The 17,584-nt window shown below is 48.4% G+C and overlaps 1 protein-coding gene across 2 annotated transcripts; it reads left to right on the forward strand.

Annotated features, from left to right (window-relative positions):
• Window positions 1–64: 64 nt before the first annotated feature.
• Window positions 65–17,214, forward strand: CNTROB (centrobin, centriole duplication and spindle assembly protein). Of its 2 annotated transcripts, none has more exons than XM_008010233.3 (19): window positions 65–1,237; window positions 2,026–2,110; window positions 2,359–2,440; window positions 2,884–3,040; window positions 3,951–4,067; window positions 4,287–4,403; window positions 4,753–4,851; window positions 7,400–7,636; window positions 7,982–8,128; window positions 10,975–11,108; window positions 11,701–11,826; window positions 12,053–12,215; window positions 13,638–13,896; window positions 15,205–15,356; window positions 15,550–15,613; window positions 15,791–15,961; window positions 16,121–16,253; window positions 16,719–16,791; window positions 17,019–17,214. In XM_008010233.3, exons 1-19 carry the CDS (start codon window positions 974–976, stop codon window positions 17,142–17,144), a joined length of 2,706 nt encoding a protein of 901 aa, XP_008008424.2. In that variant the 5' UTR covers window positions 65–973; the 3' UTR covers window positions 17,145–17,214. The 2 variants fall into 2 exon arrangements, with proteins under 2 accessions (XP_008008424.2, XP_008008425.2); XM_008010234.3 differs by having other exon boundaries at window positions 1,129–1,237; window positions 2,026–2,114.
• Window positions 17,215–17,584: the final 370 nt, after the last annotated feature.

The raw sequence follows: 17,584 nt of genomic DNA on the forward strand, positions 1-17,584 counted from the left end.
CACGCGCGGCCAGGCGCTCGGAATAATACAATAGTTATGTGAGCGTTTGCGAGCGTGGTCTCGCGGGCCGGTGACGTCATCGAGGCGCGAGAGGAGGAGCCGTGGACAGTGGGCGGGAGGCTGCCAACGGTTTTGAGCGTAGAGGGAGACGCGAGAGGGGTATCTCAGGGGAGGAGGCCAATCGCTTGCCCCCCACTTTGGCAAACTGGGGGCTGAGGACTGGAAGGGTGGAGAGTAGGCGGAACCAGGTGGTCGTCGGGGTGGAGGATCTCGGGCTAGGCTTGAGGGCGGCGTGCTTTTTAGGGACGACTTAGGGCGTGACTGAGGGTTCACAAAGTTTCTTTTGGGGTGGTCGGGAGGGAGAGATTCTAGGGAGCAAGGAAGCTTGCTATGGCTTTCTTGCCAGGAGGGGTCGGAGGGAAAGTACAAGGGAGCTGACCCTGGGTAGAACGGGTGAAGAGGTGGGGGAGCGTGAGGTTCCTCCCTCTCTTGAGACTGGAGCCAGTTGAGGGACAAGTAGGGAAGGGGGACAGAAAATGGGCCCCTAGTGGATTTGGGTCCGTTTCCGTTGGGACGTTTTGGGCATGAGAACTTAAGAGCTCAGTTGACCGGGGATAGCCTGTTCCGGAGTTGGTCTGCAGCTTCCAGCACTCGTAGCTGGGAAGAGGAGCTTCAGTGGCGCTGTTGTCCCACAGTAGGTCTTCTGTCCGCACCCCCTCTGCGCTGCACCGTCTTAACACTGTTCCCAGGAGCTGGGGAAAGGGATGCTTTTGCCCACTCCCATGGGCCCTGGAACTGGTGGAAACCTTTCCTCTAACCATAAAGCCTCGATGCCTTTAATTCACCAAGGATCCTTGGCGTGGAGTCTTCCTCCCTTCACCCAAATCTTTCTCCGTGAACTTTTCCTCCTGGACTTTGCTACAGCAGAACTTCCCAGCTCTGTGCTGTCTCCGGTTGTCTCTTCCCTGTATTCATGGCAACATCAGCTGACAGCCCCAGTTCACCCCTCGGGGCGGAGGATCTCCTGAGTGATTCCTCAGAACCCCCTGGGCTCAACCAAGTGTCGTCTGAAGTGACCTCCCAGCTCTATGCTTCTTTGCGCCTCAGCCGGCAGGCGGAGGCCCGAGCCCAACTGTATTTACCCACCACCTCCCCGCCTCATGAAGGGTTAGACGGCTTAGCCCAAGAATTGAGTCGAAGCTTGTCAGTCGGATTGGAAAACAACTTGAAGAAAAAGGTGAGGGAAGTGTGTCTTGGAGACCACTATGGCACCAGACACCAGAGAGTCTGGGGATTGGGGTTGGTAAAAACAAAAAACTTTGATGAGATTTGAACTCTTCTTGTTGGATTTCATATTCCCTTTAACTGGATAGGCAGTCATGCTTATGAGGGAGGGAGTGACCTGGGACACCATAATTTGAAAATTATGGAACTTCCTAGTGTTTTTTGTGAGAGACATCTGTGCTCCGAGTAGATAGAGCAAACCTATGGGGTAGGTTGGTGAGCTATTTCCTGTGCACTTGGAATGGGGAAGGTTTCTTGATCCCAAGAGGGAACTAGGGACTTAGGATAGCGGCTCAGATCCTTCCAGCTCAACACTATTTTGATAGTATGGTTCCAACTTTGGCATGTACATCATTAAGACATAGTTTAGTGAATTACAACATGTTACAGAGAAGATAGTTATTAGTATTGTATAGAAAAGGTGTCATAGTCAATTTGCAGTCTGGTTAGGTCTTCCAGAGTTTGGAAATGATAGCCATAAGCCACACAGTCCTTACATTTGTTCTTGAATTGGCAAGAATCTCCACAATTCTTGTCTTATTCCTCCTCAGTTATTTTATTTACATTCTCTTTCTGGCTTCTATAGTGTCTGAATTTCTGACTCAGGGTTAGGACATCCCTTACTGTATCTGTTTGGTTTTTCTTGTTTTCCAAAGTGCTGGAGTGAAAATTCTACCCTGGCAATAGGTAGGAGACGGATAACACAGGTTGCATCTGATTTCCGTGTGGCTTTTTTTCTAGGATGGTTCTAAGCATATCTTTGAGATGGAAAGTGTTCGGGGTCAGCTCCAGACCATGCTCCAAACCTCACGTGATACAGCCTATCGTGAGTAAGCCCCTTCCCTAGAACTATGAAGGAGAACCTAGATTTAAGGGGTGGGAGAAAGTGGACAGAGGAAGCAGACAGGAAAACCCAAGCAGGAAAACCTCTGAGCAAGAGATTTCAGGAGAAAAGTCTCCCTTTCTTTGGGAGGGGGGGTGAAGGAGGGAACTGGAAAGGAAGGCCTTTTCTTCAAGTGGCCCATTTTTGTCATTACCTGACTGTGGCTTTGGGGTCCCTCTGGCTGCCTGCAGGGGATCCCCTCATTCCTGGTGCTGGCTCAGAGAGACGGGAAGAGGACTCCTTTGACAGTGATAGCACAGCCACCTTGCTCAAGTGAGTTCCCCTTGGGGTTCTCCTAGCTTGCTTGCTTTCTTGGAAATCCAAGTGTTTTGTTCCTTATTTCTCCCTTTATTGCTTTTGTACCTCTTAAGAACCCAAGAGGCTTATCACTTAGCTTTCAGTTTTCATCCTTTTTCTACTGTCTCCTATCCGCTTTACTGCTTCAGGAACAAGGGTATTTGCTGCCTGGTACCCGGTTTTCTCTTAACCTCCAGTCGTTCTTCCCCTCTAAAGAGTGAGCTTGTTTCTGCTGAAACCTTTAGGCGAATCCCAGACCTGTGTGTTATTTATGGCACTGTGGTTATATAGCTTTACCACTTTGGACAAGTCTCTTGCCCTCTCTGGGTCTCAGTTTCGTCATCTGTAGAATATCACAGTTGGACAAGTGGATTCCAAAAGCTTTCCCAGCCCTAACATTCTCTCCCTGATTTGCTCAGCACCCGGCCCCTGCAAGACTTGTCTCCGTCTAGCTCAGCCCAAGCCCTGGAGGAGCTGTTTCCCCGCTACACCAGCCTTCGGCCAGGGCCTCCACTCAATCCCCCAGATTGTCAGGGGCTGAGAGATGCATTGGATTCAGAGCATACCCGCCGCAAGGTAAGGTGAAAAGGCTTCCTTTTGAGAGCAGCAAAGATTAGAAAGAGGGGATCCAAGTGTTGAAAAGGGCTGAGGGTGAAGAGCCTGAAAGCTGGGACTTAACTCAAATGTTTTCCTGAGGACTTTTTTGACCATCCAACTAATATGGCACCACCTCCCTTCCAAGTAGTCAGTCAGATCGCCCTCTTATTTCCTTCGTATAGCTTATCGTTCTAATATATCTTGTTTTTTTCTCATCTCTAAAATTTGAGGGTCCATATCTTGTTTGTGTTAGTACTGGCTGCCTAAGGTCTAGAATATACATAACACAGAAACACTCAGTGTTTGTTGAGTGGACACAAACTCTGCTAGCTTGTGCATAGGATTTACAGCTGCTGGTGATAGACTGAGCCTTTATCTCTGTGAGCCTCTGCCTTAGTGTCTGAAGGGGACAGAGAAATAGACAAAGCAGAGGAAAGTCAAAATCCTTGGTTGCCATTTTTGGAAGCCTCTCCTTCTCTATGTTAAACCCCTTGGCATGAATGAAAGGCTTTCCCCTTTATCCTTGCTGTGTTTACTCATTGTGTCCAATGAGCTTCTGAAGGTAGGAGTAACTTTGCACATTTTGCTGTGTGGGCTGCTGCACCTCTGCCAAAAGGTTTATGGGATTTTTACTCAGGAGATCCAGGAAAAGGAGGAGCCTGGAATCTAAGCATTTATCTCCTGAAAAGGTACAGAAACATGTTGGAGATCTTGAGCCTCAAGGTGCTTGCTTCAGAATTTTCCTGATTCTCCTTCTCCAAAACTATTCTGTTCTTGGGACCCAGGCTTCTTGGTGCCAGCCCATTCCCCGACTAGAGGAGCTGGAAAGTTTGGTGTTGTGGTCATACGAAAGATGGGCAACACCCAGACTCCTCACCCTTTTCCCCAGCATTGTGAGCGCCATATTCAGAGCCTGCAGACCCGAGTGTTAGAGCTACAGCAACAATTAGCCGTGGCTGTGGCTGCTGACCGCAAGAAAGATACCATGATTGAGCAACTAGACAAGGTACCAGGGAAGCAAAATGTGGGTGGGTCTCGCCATGAAGAGCATTAAGGAATAATAAACAAGGGGGTGGCCAACCAATGTTTCTTGGCGCTTGCTGAGAGCTGGGCAAGGGGTTGGTTTGCTGACTGTTGGGAGAAGATGGCTGTTGACCCCGCCCCTGTGGGTAAAAAGAGGACAAAAAAGTTATTTTGAAATTCCATTTTACTTGCCCTACCTAAGACCCTGGCCCGTGTGGTGGAAGGCTGGAACCGGCATGAGGCTGAGCGGACAGAGGTTCTCAGGGGACTTCAAGAGGAACGCCAGGCAGCAGAGCTCACCAGAAGCAAGCAGCAGGAGGTGAACACCCTGGAGCGTATGGCATTAGAACCTGAGTCACAGATCTTTAGATGGAAAGGGGCAGAAATAGCTCTGGAATTAGGGTTCCCAACAGATTGACCTCAGTCTTGTAGTGGCTGTCCTGACATTTCTTCTCATCCTTCCTTTCTTCTTCTTTAACCGTTTCTGCTGTCCAACTTGCATCATCAATGACTTCTTGATTTTTCCCACACCATGTAGTCTTTTATCTGGCCTCTTAGTCATTTAGTTAACTCTGAAGTTTCAAGTTTACATTGTCAATGCTTTATAAAATATAGCACACACAGATTTCCCACAGTTCCTCTGCCCTGTATTCCTCTCTTCCTGAAAGACAGTAACCCGCCTGGAACAAAGCCTTTCTGAGGCCATGGAGGCCCTGAATCGTGAGCAGGAAAGTGCCAGACTGCAGCAACGGGAAAGAGAGACATTGGTGAGAAGACTGGACTGGGTTAATTTCATTGGAAGCTGTTAATTACTTCTAGAGAGCTACGGGCTATTGGTGGATTGTGGGAGATTATAATTTGAGTTGCATCAGAGCACTGTTTCCCAAAGTGTGTTCCTTAGAACAATAATTCAGCTAGATATTCTATTAAAAAGAAAAAAAGGCTCTGCTACCAAGTCGGTTTGAGAAACTCTGCAAATTGTATCCTCATTAGAACATTAGCGTCATCTGAGGAATTATTTTAAAATATAGGCCAGGCACGGTGGCTCATGCCTGTAATCCCAGCACTTTGGGAGGCCAAGGTGGGTGGATCACGAGGTCAGGAGTTCGAGACCAGCCTGGCCAGCATGGTAAAACCCCATCTCTACTAAAAATACAAAAAATTAGCTGGGCATGGTGGTGCATGCCTGTAGTCCCAGCTACTTGGGAGGCTGAGGCAGGAGAATTGCTTGAACCCAGCAGGCAGAGGTTGCAGTGAGCTGAGATCACGCCACTGCTCTCCAGTCTGGGCGACAGAGTGAGACTCCATCTCGAAAAAATAAAATAAAATAAAGATTTCTGGGACTTACCCACAGATGTTTTGATTCAGTAGATATGTGGTGGAACCCAAATCTTTTCAGAAATTTCCTGGATGATTTTTTTCAATCTGGTTTGGGAACTCTGTAGGGCATGGCCAAAAAAGGTATGGAATTGACTAACTCAAGTTTCTTTTCTTTTTTTTGAGACAGGGTCTCGCTCTGTTGTCCAGGCTGGAGTGTAGTGGTGCAATCGCAACTCACTGCAGCGTCTGCCTCCTGGGTTCAAGCGATTCTCCCACCTTAGCCTCCCAAGTAGCTGGGACTACAGGTGCATGCCACCACACCCAGCTAAGTTTTGTATATTTTTGGTAGAGACGGGGTTTCACCACGGTGGCGAGGCTGGTCTCAGACTCCTGACCTCAAGCGATCTGCCCGCCTTGGCCTTCCAAAGTGCTGGGATTACAGATGTGAGCCACCATACTCAGCCATTTCACTCAAGTCTCTTACAGCTGAAATGATAAGGCGATTAGCCATATGAATTAGTAGCCAGGTTTCGAACTTGTTGCATGCATAACGTATGCTTGCTACATATATGCTGGTACTTGTAGTCTTTTTTTTTTTTTTTTTTTTTTTTTTTGAGACGGAGTCTCGCTCTGTCGCCCAGGCTGGAGTGCAGTGGCCGGCTCTCAGCTCACTGCAAGCTCCGCCTCCCGGGTTCACGCCATTCTCCTGCCTCAGCCTCCCGAGTAGCTGGGGCCACAGGCGCCCGCCACTGCGCCCGGCTAGTTTTTTTTTGTAGTTTTAGTAGAGACAGGGTTTCACTGTGTTCGCCAGGATGGTCTCGATCTCCTGACATCGTGATCCACCCGTCTCGGCCTCCCAAAGTGCTGGGATTACAGGCTTGAGCCACCGCGCCCGGCAGTACTTGTAGTCTTAACAGGCTATATATATATGACAGTCCTGATGATGGATGATGGTTCATGCTTGTAGGCTGGATATTCTAGTCTTAGTGGAATTTCTTTTGATGATGATGGTAGTAACTATTGTGTATTGAGTACTTACTATGTGCCTGATGCTGTGCTAAATGCTTTCCATATGCTTTTTACTTTAATGCTCAGAAGGCAGACCCTGTTATAACCTCTAGTTTACAGATAAGGATGTGTGCCTAAGAACACATAGTAAATTCCAGAAGCAGGATTCAAACCTGAGATTTGAACCGAGGTCTACTTGGCTCTGGAACAGCTGCTCTTATCTATTATAGTCCTATGAGCTTGTCAACTATTGTGTTTTGTTTGTTGGTTGGTTGGTTGGTTTTAAGATGGAATCTCGCTCTGTTGCCCAGGCTGGAGTTCAGTGGCACAATCTTGGCTCACTGCAACCTCCGCCTCCCAGGTTCAAGCAATTCTCCTGCCTCAGCCTCCCAAGTAGCTGGCAATACAGGTGTGCATCACCATGCCCAGCTAATTTTTGTATTTTTAGTAGAGACATGGTTGGCCAGGCTGGTCTCGAACTCCTGACCTCAGAGGTTCTGCCTGCCTCGGCCTCCCAAAGTGCTGGGATTACAGGCATGAGCCACTGCACCTGTCAACTCTTGTGGGGTTTTTTAGGTTTTATTTGAGATGGAGTCTTGCTCTGTCACCCAGGCTGGAGTGCAGTTGTGTGATCTCAGCTCACTGCAACCTCCACCTCCCATGTTAGAGCGATTCTCCTGCCTTAGCCTCGCAAGTAGCTGGAATTACAGGCGCCCACCACCACGCCCAGCTAATTGTTATATTTTTAGTAGAAACGGGATTTCACCATGTTGGACCAGGCTGGTCTCAAACTCCTGACCTCAGGTAATCTACCTGCCTTGGCCTCCCAAAGTGCTGGGATTACAAGTGTGAGCCATCATGCCCAGCCTAATTATTGTGTTTTTAATGAGCATAATTCTCAACAGGCACCTTGTTTGAGGGTCAGAGGGCAGATTGCTGGTCTCTGAAGAGCCTACTAAGGAGCTTGGTTTTCTTCTGTGGCTGCAGGAGGAGGAAAGGCAAGCTCTGACCCTGAGCTTGGAGGCAGAACAGCAGCGGTGCTGTGCCCTGCAGGAAGAGCGGGATGCAGCTCGGGCTGGGCAACTGAGTGAGCATCGCGAGTTGGAGACTCTTCGGGCTGCCGTAGAAGAAGAACGGCAGACCTGGGCCCAGCAAGAGCACCAGCTCAAGGAACGCTACCAGGCGCTGCAGGAGGAGAACCAGGCTCAGTTGGAAAGGGAGAAGGTAAAAGTGGCAGTTGGAAGAGTTGAGGAACTAGGGAATAGATGAAGGGCAAAATGATTGAATGGGATGGAATGTTAGAATATGTGGGATATATATAGGCAGGAATGGAGAGTAGAGAGCCACGTGTGGGAGACAAAGTTGAGAGTATAGAGCCAGCCGGAAGGGCTGGGGGTTTTGAATACATGAAAGGCCAAAGACTGAAATTCAACAGGGATGGGGAAATAAGACAAATGGGAGGAGAAGGGGAAGCTTGGGTTTTAGGGTTTGGGAGGATGAACTGGGGAGTGGAGGTAACCAGGAGATAGGAAATGACATATGTATGTATGTTTGATTTGTCTTTCATAGGAGAAGAGCCAGAGGGAAGCCCAGGCCACCTGGGAGGCCCAGCACCAGTTGGCGCTGGTGCAGTCTGAGGTGCGGCGGCTGGAAGGAGAGCTGGATACAGCTCGGAGAGAGAGAGACGCCCTGCAGCTGGAAATGAGCTTGGTGCAGGTCAGAAGGCAGAGGGTTCTTGAGGTTTTGTTCTGCGAGAAGTAGATCTGAGGCAGAGGGACCCCTCAGGAGTTGTGGCAGACACTCCCAGTTCAAGAATTTGGGGTTTAATTCCATCAACAGTTTCTATGTAGTATTTTGGGTAGTTTTCTGTCCTAAACTCAGAGCCATTTCTCACTGAGTGACCATTTCCCACAATATGTCAGACTGACCTCGTGTTACTTTTAGGATTAAATAGATTTAAATCTATGAAAGATACCTTATGTTATTTTAAGAGATGACACCACACTTAGTGGGTTGACGGAGCAGGTGAAAGTTTTTGTCAGAGACTTGATTCCAATCGTAACAATATGCTTTGTAATTCTCTTTACTTGAATAACTTGTATTAATTTCTCTGAGTAGGTCAGGGACCCAGGAGGGCAATGATTTTTTAATTTACTTATGAAACTTCCATAACAGCACATGGCCTGGCACAGAATTGTACTCAAAAATTGTTTGTCAGATATAATTACACTTTGAAAAACACTTTCCATCTAGCTAACATACTGAATTTTAAATTCAAACTAGTCAGACTCTTGCTGTGGAATAGAACAGGAGATGGCAAACTTTTTCTGTAAAGGTCCAGACAGTAAATATTTTTAGCTTTGTGGGTTGTATGGTCTCAGATGCAACTACCCAGCTCTGCTGTTATACCACAGAAGTCGCTACAAACTGTATGTAAACAAATGGGCACAGCTGTGTTCTAGTACAACTTATATAAACAGGCCATGGAGGGCTGAATTGGGCTGTAGTTTGCTGATCTACAGGATACAGGAAAGGATTGGAGAGAGCTGTGTTCTGGCCCATGGTGGAGACACAGCATTGAAGAGGAAAGAGTACTGCATTAGGACTTGGGGCACTTAGTTCGACTTCTAGCTAGAATTTTGACCCTTACGGGCCTCGGTTTTTATGTATAATATGCGTGTTAAGGACAAATGGATGAATTTTCCAGGTGCAAGCCATTCTGAGAGGCTATGTTCCTTATAAATGGTTAACTCAAGGAGGTACCAGTGAGGCCGGCATTTGAGAACCACACTCCTTTGGCCCGGTGTGGTGGCTCATGCCTGTAATCCCAACACTGTGGGAGGCAAAGGCGGGCAGATCACTTGAGCCCAGGAGTTTGAGACCAGCCTGGCCAACATGGTGAAACCCCGTCTCTACTAAAAATACAAAAATTAGCCAGGTGTGTGGCACGCACCTGTAGTCCTGGCTGCTAAGAAGGCTGAGGAGGAGAATCACTTGAACCTGGGAGGCGGAGGTTGCAGTGAGCCCAGATTGCGCCACTGTGCTCCAGCCTGGGCAACAGAGTGAGACTCAATCTCAAAAGATTAAAAAAAAAAAAGAATTGACCTAGGGCGTCAGGTGTTACAATGAGATCACATGCAATAAAGACTAAGAAAGCAGCCAGGTGTGGTGGCTCGCACCTGGAATTCCAGCATTTTGGGAGGCTGAGGCAGGCAGATTGCTTGAGCCCAGGAGTTCAAGACCAACCTGGGCGCAACATGGCAGTACCTAAACTCTGCTAAAAACACAAAAAATTAGCCGGATATAGTGACATGCACCTGTAGACCTGTAGTCCCAGCTACTCGGGAGGCTGAGGTGGGAGGATCAACTGAACCCTGGAAGTAGAGGCTGCAGTGAGCCGTGATCACACCATTGCACTGCAGCCTGGGTGACAGGAATGAGACCAAGTCTCAAAAAAAAAAAAAAAGACAGGGCCAGGTGTGGTGGCTCATGCCTGTAATCCTAGCACTTTGGGAAGCTGAAGTGGGAAGATTGCTTGAGTCCAAGAGTTTGAGACCAGCCTGGGCAACATAGTGAGATCCCATCTCTACAAAAAATAAAAAGATTAGCTGTGTGTGGTGACACGAGCTTGTAGCCCCAGCTACTCTGGAGGCTGAGGTGGGAGGATTGCTTGAGTGTGGGAGGTCAAGACTGCAGTGAGCCATAATCACACCACTGCACTTTAGGCTGAGCAACAAAGCAAGACCCTTTCTCAAAAGTAGGGGCTGAGAACCACTATTTGGATTTAGAAATTGAGTTCTTTGGGCCATGCACGGGGGCTCACACCTGTAATCTCAGCACTTTGGGAGGCCGAGATGGGCAGATCATGAGGTCAGGAGATTGAGACCATCCTGGCTAGCACGGTAAAACCCTGTCTCTACTAAAAATACAAAAAATTAGCCAGGCTGGTGGCACACACCTGTAGTTGCAGCTACTCGGGAGGCTGAGGCAGGAGAATTGCTTGAACCTGGGAGGCGGAGGTTGCAGTGAGCTGAGATCACGCGGCTGCACTCCAGCCTGGGTGACAGAGCAGAACTCCATTTCAAAAAAAAAAAAAAGAAAAGAAAAGAAATTGAATTCTTTATAGTAAAGTACTATACGTGGAAATGAGATTTTAGTGAGTTGAAGGACTGTGGCTGAGAAAATGGAGACACTTACAGGTTGACTGCTTAAGGAGGAAGAGGCACTGACCTTTATTGAATGCCTACTGGCTTTCAGGTACTCTACTCAGGGTATGTTATCTCAGACACAGAATGGATTTGATTGCTCTATCAAACATTCATTTTAGCTAAGAAATTTATGTCTTTCACCCAAAGTCATTTTCACTTTGACGTATGTTTAAAGTGTGAATATCTTATGGTTTAATAAGGAAAGGGAACCTCTTTCACTCCTTGAGGCAAAATTCTTGTTCTTCATCTCATATGAGGGGAAAGTTGGTACTGGATTTTGTCTACATTATATCCGCCATCCTCTTGCAAGCCCAAACAGATTTGGGCCGTTATCTCACCTTCCTTCACTCCCAGGCCCGGTATGAAAGCCAGCGGATCCAGCTGGAGTCGGAGCTGGCTGTGCAGCTGGAGCAGCGGGTGACAGAGCGGCTGGCGCAGGCTCAGGAGAGCAGCCTACGGCAAGCAGCCTCCCTCAGGGAACATCACAGGTACATGGGACTCACTGGGTGTCACTTCTCTCAGCCACAGCAGGTATCATTAGTGCCAGGCCCATGTTCCCTTCAATCCCTTTGCCATGGTCCAGCGCTGTGACTCCCAGGGTGCGCTAACTCCCGTCAGCCTGGCCCTGAGTCTCTCTTGGGAGGGCTGCCTTCATGCATTCATGGAGAGCCAGAAGTGCCTGGGAATTTTCATCCCATAGGGAGTAGCCCTTAACTAAGAACTGATGGGTGCAGAATGATAGATGGTCCAGCTCCTTTGCTGAGACAGTGCTGAGGTATGACCTGCGCTGTCTCCAGAGCTGCTGTCGGACTGAGCCTCCTCCCAGCCCGGCCTCACTTCTCACCCCCATTCAGCTGCCAAGATTTTCTGGAAATGCTCCCAAAATAAATTTATTTAAGTCTCTGCTTCTGAGGAACCCATCCTAAGACCCCAGCTTTGCCCTTGCTGCTTCCTGTGCCATGGCCAGGCTAGTTGACTGGCTATCTGGGTCACTGTCACATGCACACATGATGTCTTTTTCTCAGTGGTCACTTCTTCTGTCTCTAGTCCCAGTCCTCTTCTTCTGCCTGTGCCCTGCAGGAAGCAGCTGCAGGACCTGAGTGGACAGCACCAGCAGGAGCTGGCCAGTCAGCTAGCTCAGTTCAAGGTGGAAATGGCAGAGCGAGAGGAGCAACAACAGCAGGTGGCTGAGGACTACGAGCTCAGGTCCTGGTCCCCAGAGTGCCCCTTTCAGGCCCCAGCCCCTTTCTCATGGGTAGAGTCCAAACTGAAAATGCTAAAGAGCTGCTCCCTTGATTGATCTGTCCTCCTCTACATGGGCCTCAGCTCCTTTCAGAATGTCAGATGTCCGACATTCCCTTCTGGCTCTTTTTAGCCCCCAAGTCTCTGCTTCCTTAAAGGCCCTGAGTCACTTCTTCTCTCTTTTCTTCAGACTGGCCCGGGAGCAAGCGCGAGTGCGCGAACTGCAGAGTGGGAACCAGCAGCTGGAGGAGCAGCGGGTGGAGCTGGTGGAAAGACTGCAGGCCATGCTGCAGGCCCACTGGGATGAGGCCAACCAGCTGCTCAGCACCACTCTCCCACCGCCCAACCCTTCAGTAAGCATTGCCCCTTGAGCTAAACTTCTCCATGGGGTTCTGTTTTTATTTTTATTTTTATTTTTATTTTTTTATTTATTTTATTTTTTTTTTCTGAGACGGAGTCTTGCTCTGTAGCCCGGGCTGGACTGCAGTGGCCGGATCTCAGCTCACTGCAAGCTCCGCCTCCCGGGTTTACGCCATTCTCCTGCCTCAGCCTCCGGAGTAGCTGGGACTACAGGCGCCCGCCACCTCGCCTGGCTAGTTTTTTGTATTTTTTTTTTTAGTAGAGACGGGGTTTCACCGTGTTAGCCAAGATGGTCTCGATCTCCTGACCTCGTGATCCGCCCGTCTCGGCCTCCCAAAGTGCTGGGATTACAGGCTTGAGCCACCGCGCCCGGCCTTTATTTTTATTTTTGAGGCAGGGTCTCACTCTGTTGCTCAGGCTGGAGTGTACTGGTGCGATCATAGCTCACTACAGCCTCGAACTCCTGGGCTCAAGTGATCCTCCCACCTCTAACTGCCAAAGTGCTGGGATTCTAGGCATAAGCTACCATACCCAGCAAGAACTATGTTCTAGATTCCTTCTTTGGAAATCTAGCTCCCTCCCAAGGGAAGTACTAAGTTCAGCTCCTAAGGCCTATATCAGGGGAAAAAAATCGGTGGACTTTACAAATAATAACTGCCTCAGCAAAATAAATCCTTTTTTCCATGGCCATAGCTTACTCAGACTGGCCCCATTCTATTGGGCATAACTCTAGTCTCCCAGTCCCAAGAGGGGACACATGATATGTGGTACTAGTTTTGTGGAGGGACAGCTGAATTAATTATGACGGAAGGGCCAAAAATTGTTGCCAAGTCCTGCCCCAGAGTAGAGTAGGGAGTCTCACTTCCTAGCCCTTCATATGTTGGTACTTCCCACTTCCTTCTTTTAATTATGAAATTCTAGCAGGTGTGGTGGTGCACCTATAATCTCAGCTATATGGGAGGCTAAAGCAGAAGGATCACTTGAGCTCAGGAGTTCAAGACTAGCCTAGGCAACATAGTGAGACCTCATCTCAAAGAAAAAGAAGAAAACATTAGGATATTTTAATTTTAATTTTATTTATTTATATATTATTTATTTATTTGAGACAAAGTCTCACTCTGTTGCCCAGGCTGGGCTCAAGCAATCCTCCCTCCTCTGCTTCCCGAGTAGCTGGGACTACACACACGTGCCATTGCCCCCAGCTAATTTTTAAATCTTTTGTAGAGATGGAGTCTCTCTATGTTGCCAAGGCTGGTTCAAACCCCTAGCCTCAAACGATCCTCCCAAAGTGTTGGGATTACGGGTGTGAGCCACTGCACCCGGAAATTTATAATCTTACTAAAGTGTTTGTACCATGTCTTACCTCTTTAAACCTGCTGTGCTTTGACCCTTCTTTCTGCCTTTCTCCTGGTTAGGCTCCTCCTGCTGGACCCTCCAGCCCCGGGCCTCAGGAACCGGAGAAGGAGGAGAGGAGGGTCTGGACTATGCCTCCTGTGGCTGTGGCCCTGAAGCCTGTATTGCAGCAGAGCCGGGAAGCAAGGGACGAGCTACCTGGAGCACCTCCTGTTCTTTGCAGTTCCTCCTCAGATCTTAGCCTCCTGTTGGGACCCTCTTTTCAGAGCCAACATTCTTTCCAACCCCTGGAGCCCAAACCAGACCTCACTCCATCCACAGGTAACTGGGGACAGAAGTCACTGGGGTTCCCCTTCTGTGCATGAATTGGCTCCCTCTTTCGTACCTTGCTTTCTCTCTGGTACTTGAGCATTTAGTTTCCCAGATGCCTTTAGTGATCACAAGTTGCAAGGAGCAGAAATCTGCTCACGTTGGTCCACATAAAGGAACTGAGATCTCATAGAAATGTGGCATCGCTGGACTTAATGAGAACTGGAGTTGGGAACAGGGGCACTATCAGGAACTGAGGCAGCTAGCTGGCCCTTTTCTGTGGGCCTGCATAGTCTCCTGGGTCCGCCTCTCCTGCACATCTGCTCTTTTTTCTTGCTAGACCAGCATCCAAGGTTCTCGCCCCTCATAACTTCAGTTTACACATGAGTTTGACCAGCTGTGGCTGTGATACTGACTCTAGCTGAGCCTCTAGACATTTAGAGAGACACCGGTGTCTCAGTTTTTTAGGTCCAGTTTAGAGGCCATCTGATTGGACTGGCTGACCTTGGGTGTGGTGTCCACTTCTAGTTTAATGTCAGCTGTGATTTGAGTGGATGGTGGTGTTCTGTGTGGTACAAACATGACAACGTAGGTCGAATTGAAAATGAGGGGTGGGGCCAGACCCAGTGGCTCACACCTGTAATCCTATCACTTTGGGAGGCTGAGGTGGGAGGATGGCTTGATGTCAGGAGGTCCAGACCAGTCTGACCAATATAATGAGACCTCATCTCTACAAAAAATAAAAAATAGCTGGGTGTGGTGGCACACACCCAAATTTCCAGCTACTCAGGGAGACTGAGACAAAAGGATTGCTTGAGCCAAGGAGTTTGGGGCTACAGTGAGCTAAGAAGGTGCCATTGTACTCCAGCCTGGGCAAGACAGCAAGACTCTGTCTCTTTAAAAAAAAAAAAAAAAAAAAAAGAGAGAGATTAGTTGTATCACAATTAAAAATTTTTTAATTATGTGAGAATAATAAAAGAATGGGGCATATTCTGGGGAAGAGATCAGAACATGTGTGTTACTCATTTCCATTCTTCAGGGAGTTGGTGAGGATATTTATTTGTTTAGAGTTTGAGTACCACAGCTTTCTTCTTCTGTTTATATTTCTGTCTTAGAGTTCAGCTGTGCTATCTCCCAGTCACCTCCAACCAACCCTTCCCTCTCCAGCTCCTTTAAACCTCCATCTTCATCTTCTAGCAGTGACGTTCCTCTTACATTTAATAGGCCCTTTTCTTCTGAGTGTTAGGTGAGTTGATTTATGGAGGAGCCCCTTCCCCCTTGAACACACTTGCACCCACCCACACCTGTTTCACTTTATAGCTGGGGCCTTCTCTGCACTTGGGGCCTTCCATCCCGACCATAGGGCAGAAAGGCCATTCCCTGAGGAAGATCCTGGACCCGACGGGGAGGGCCTCCTAAAGCAAGGGCTGCCGCCTGCTCAGCTGGAGGGCCTCAAGAATTTTTTGCACCAGGTAAGAGAGATTCCACCCAGACTAGCTCATTTTCTTCTTCCCTTTCTCCTTTCCTCTTTCTGCTCTGGGAATCCAGGACTCTGACCTCATTCCCTGTTTATGACTAACTCTTCGTCCCAGCTTCTTCTCTCAGATCCCTAGGCCTTTTTCTCTATCAGTCCCTGGGGAATTTGACTATCTTATTCACCCACAGTTGCTGGAGACAGTGTCCCAGAACAATGAGAACCCTGCTGTCGATCTATTGCCCCCTAAGTCTGGTGAGTTCCAACACTGAAGAAAGTTGGGGCTGGGGCCTAGGAAAGATCGGAGTTGGTTATCTAGGATGAATTTTTAGGAGCTGGCAAAGGCAATAAAGCCTTATGAATGCTGGGTGGTGGGACTTCTTTGGTTCTTTGCTCCATTTCCTGATTCTTGGCTCTCTTTCGTTTTGCTAGGTCCTCTGACTGTCCCATCTTGGGAGGAAGCCCCTCAAGTGCCACGTATTCCACCCCCTGTCCACAAAACCAAAGTTCCCTTAGCCATGGCATCCAGTCTTTTCCGGATCCAGGAGCTTCCCTCCTCCCATTCACAAGGCAGTGGTCCCAGCAGTGGTTCCCCAGAGAGAGGTGAGCATGTCCTGGTTTACTAGGGAAAAAAAGAGGGACAGTCCTGAGTGTGTATCTAGTACAGGTACTTACTGCCCTTCTGAATTCCTGGGGAAATGGGCTGAGGGCTGGGGAGAGGGGCCCTAGGATGACACCTGTGATTATTGCTATGTCTGTCAGGTGGAGATGGGCTCACATTCCCAAGGCAGCTGATGGAGGTGTCTCAATTGTTGCGACTCTACCAGGCTCGGGGCTGGGGGGCTCTGCCTGCTGAGGATCTCCTGCTCTACCTGAAGAGGCTGGAACACAGCGGGTACAAGCCTGGGAGGAAGGAGGAAGGATTCGCAGGGTGGAAGCTGGATTATGGGGAGTGGAGTGGGTGTGTTTTACCCTGAATTGAATCGTTGTCCCTTTCTGGGGAGGAAAGTGAAGGATGAGAGATGGATCCACAGATCTTCTTCTCTTACTGCCCCACAACTTTCTTTTGTCTCTTCCTTTCTATTGCTTTTTTCTTCTAAACAAAAAAATCTTTTCTCCGGGTCTCTCTACCTTCGTTTTTTTCCTCTACCCTCAGCTCAAAACTCAGAATCCTAGAATTTTGACTAGCTAGTATAACTCATTATTTGCTTCCACTAATGTCTCCTCCCAGTTGATGCCCGGGTCTATCGAGTTTGATCTTATTCTTAAGAGATAGAATTGGGGAGTGGTTCTTCCATCCAGTATTGGGTAACCGGGGGGACGGAGCTCCCCATCCTCATACCTTTGATTTGTGTGGCAGGACTGATGGCCAAGGGGATAATGTCCCCAGAAGGAACATAGACTCCCGCTTGGGTGAGATCCCCCGGAAAGAGGTGAGGGAAAGTCAGGCAGGGACCAGGGGAGAAAAGGGCTCTCACTGACCAGTTCCTTCACCTCTGCGCACTCCTGGCTGGCCCCTCCATTCCACCCCCGCGTTCTGTAGCATGGCGTTTCCTCCCTGCAGACTCATCTGGCCCTCTCCACGTGCCTTTCCTCAGTGGTGTGGGGAATTGAGAGGATCTGACACTGATTTCTTCCTCTCTCTTCCCTCAACTCTCAGATTCCCTCCCAGTCTGTCCCTCGCCGCCTTGCTACAGCCCCCAAGACTGAAAAACCTCCCGCACGGAAGAAAAGTGGGCACCATGCCCCGAGTAGTATGAGGAGCCGGGGGGGAGTCTGGAGATGAGTCCCCTACCCTCTTTCCTCTTCTTTGTTCTCTTATTGTTGTTATTTTAATAAATGCTCAATAGTCTGTATCAGAGTCTCTGGCTCATAGGAATTTGGAAAATAGAGGTTTTGTAGGAAATCACTTTGTAAAGAAACCACATTTGGTTTGAGTACATTTTTTTATATGTTACGTGTTTATATGTCATTTCCTATGGGAAAAGACGTGGATGCTTTGGAAGATGGTCATGACAAGATTTGGAAAGTTGGAGTAGCTAAGATTCAGTGGACAAAGCTAAAACCTGCAGAGCAATGAACTCTGGGTGGTAGTGGAATTATGGGTGATTCTTAGTTTTTTAATACATTTCTGTATTTTCCAAATTTTCTAAAACAAGTATATGTTACTTTAATAATCAGAAAAGACCCAAACTTTAATAAGAGTAAGTTATTGTATAAAGAGTC

The sequence above is a fragment of the Chlorocebus sabaeus genome, chromosome 16, assembly GCF_047675955.1.
Source record: "Chlorocebus sabaeus isolate Y175 chromosome 16, mChlSab1.0.hap1, whole genome shotgun sequence".
Lineage (NCBI taxonomy): Eukaryota > Metazoa > Chordata > Mammalia > Primates > Cercopithecidae > Chlorocebus > Chlorocebus sabaeus.

Excerpts from the sequence above, each read along its gene's own strand:
- CNTROB (XM_008010233.3), top strand. The coding sequence starts at position 974 with ATGGCAACATCAGCTGACAGCCCCAGTTCACCCCTCGGGGCGGAGGAT. Across the intron at positions 3,041-3,950 it reads CAGAGCATACCCGCCGCAAG|CATTGTGAGCGCCATATTCA; the intron begins GTAAGGTGAAAA and ends CCTTTTCCCCAG. Across the intron at positions 13,897-15,204 it reads AGACCTCACTCCATCCACAG|CTGGGGCCTTCTCTGCACTT; the intron begins GTAACTGGGGAC and ends TTCACTTTATAG.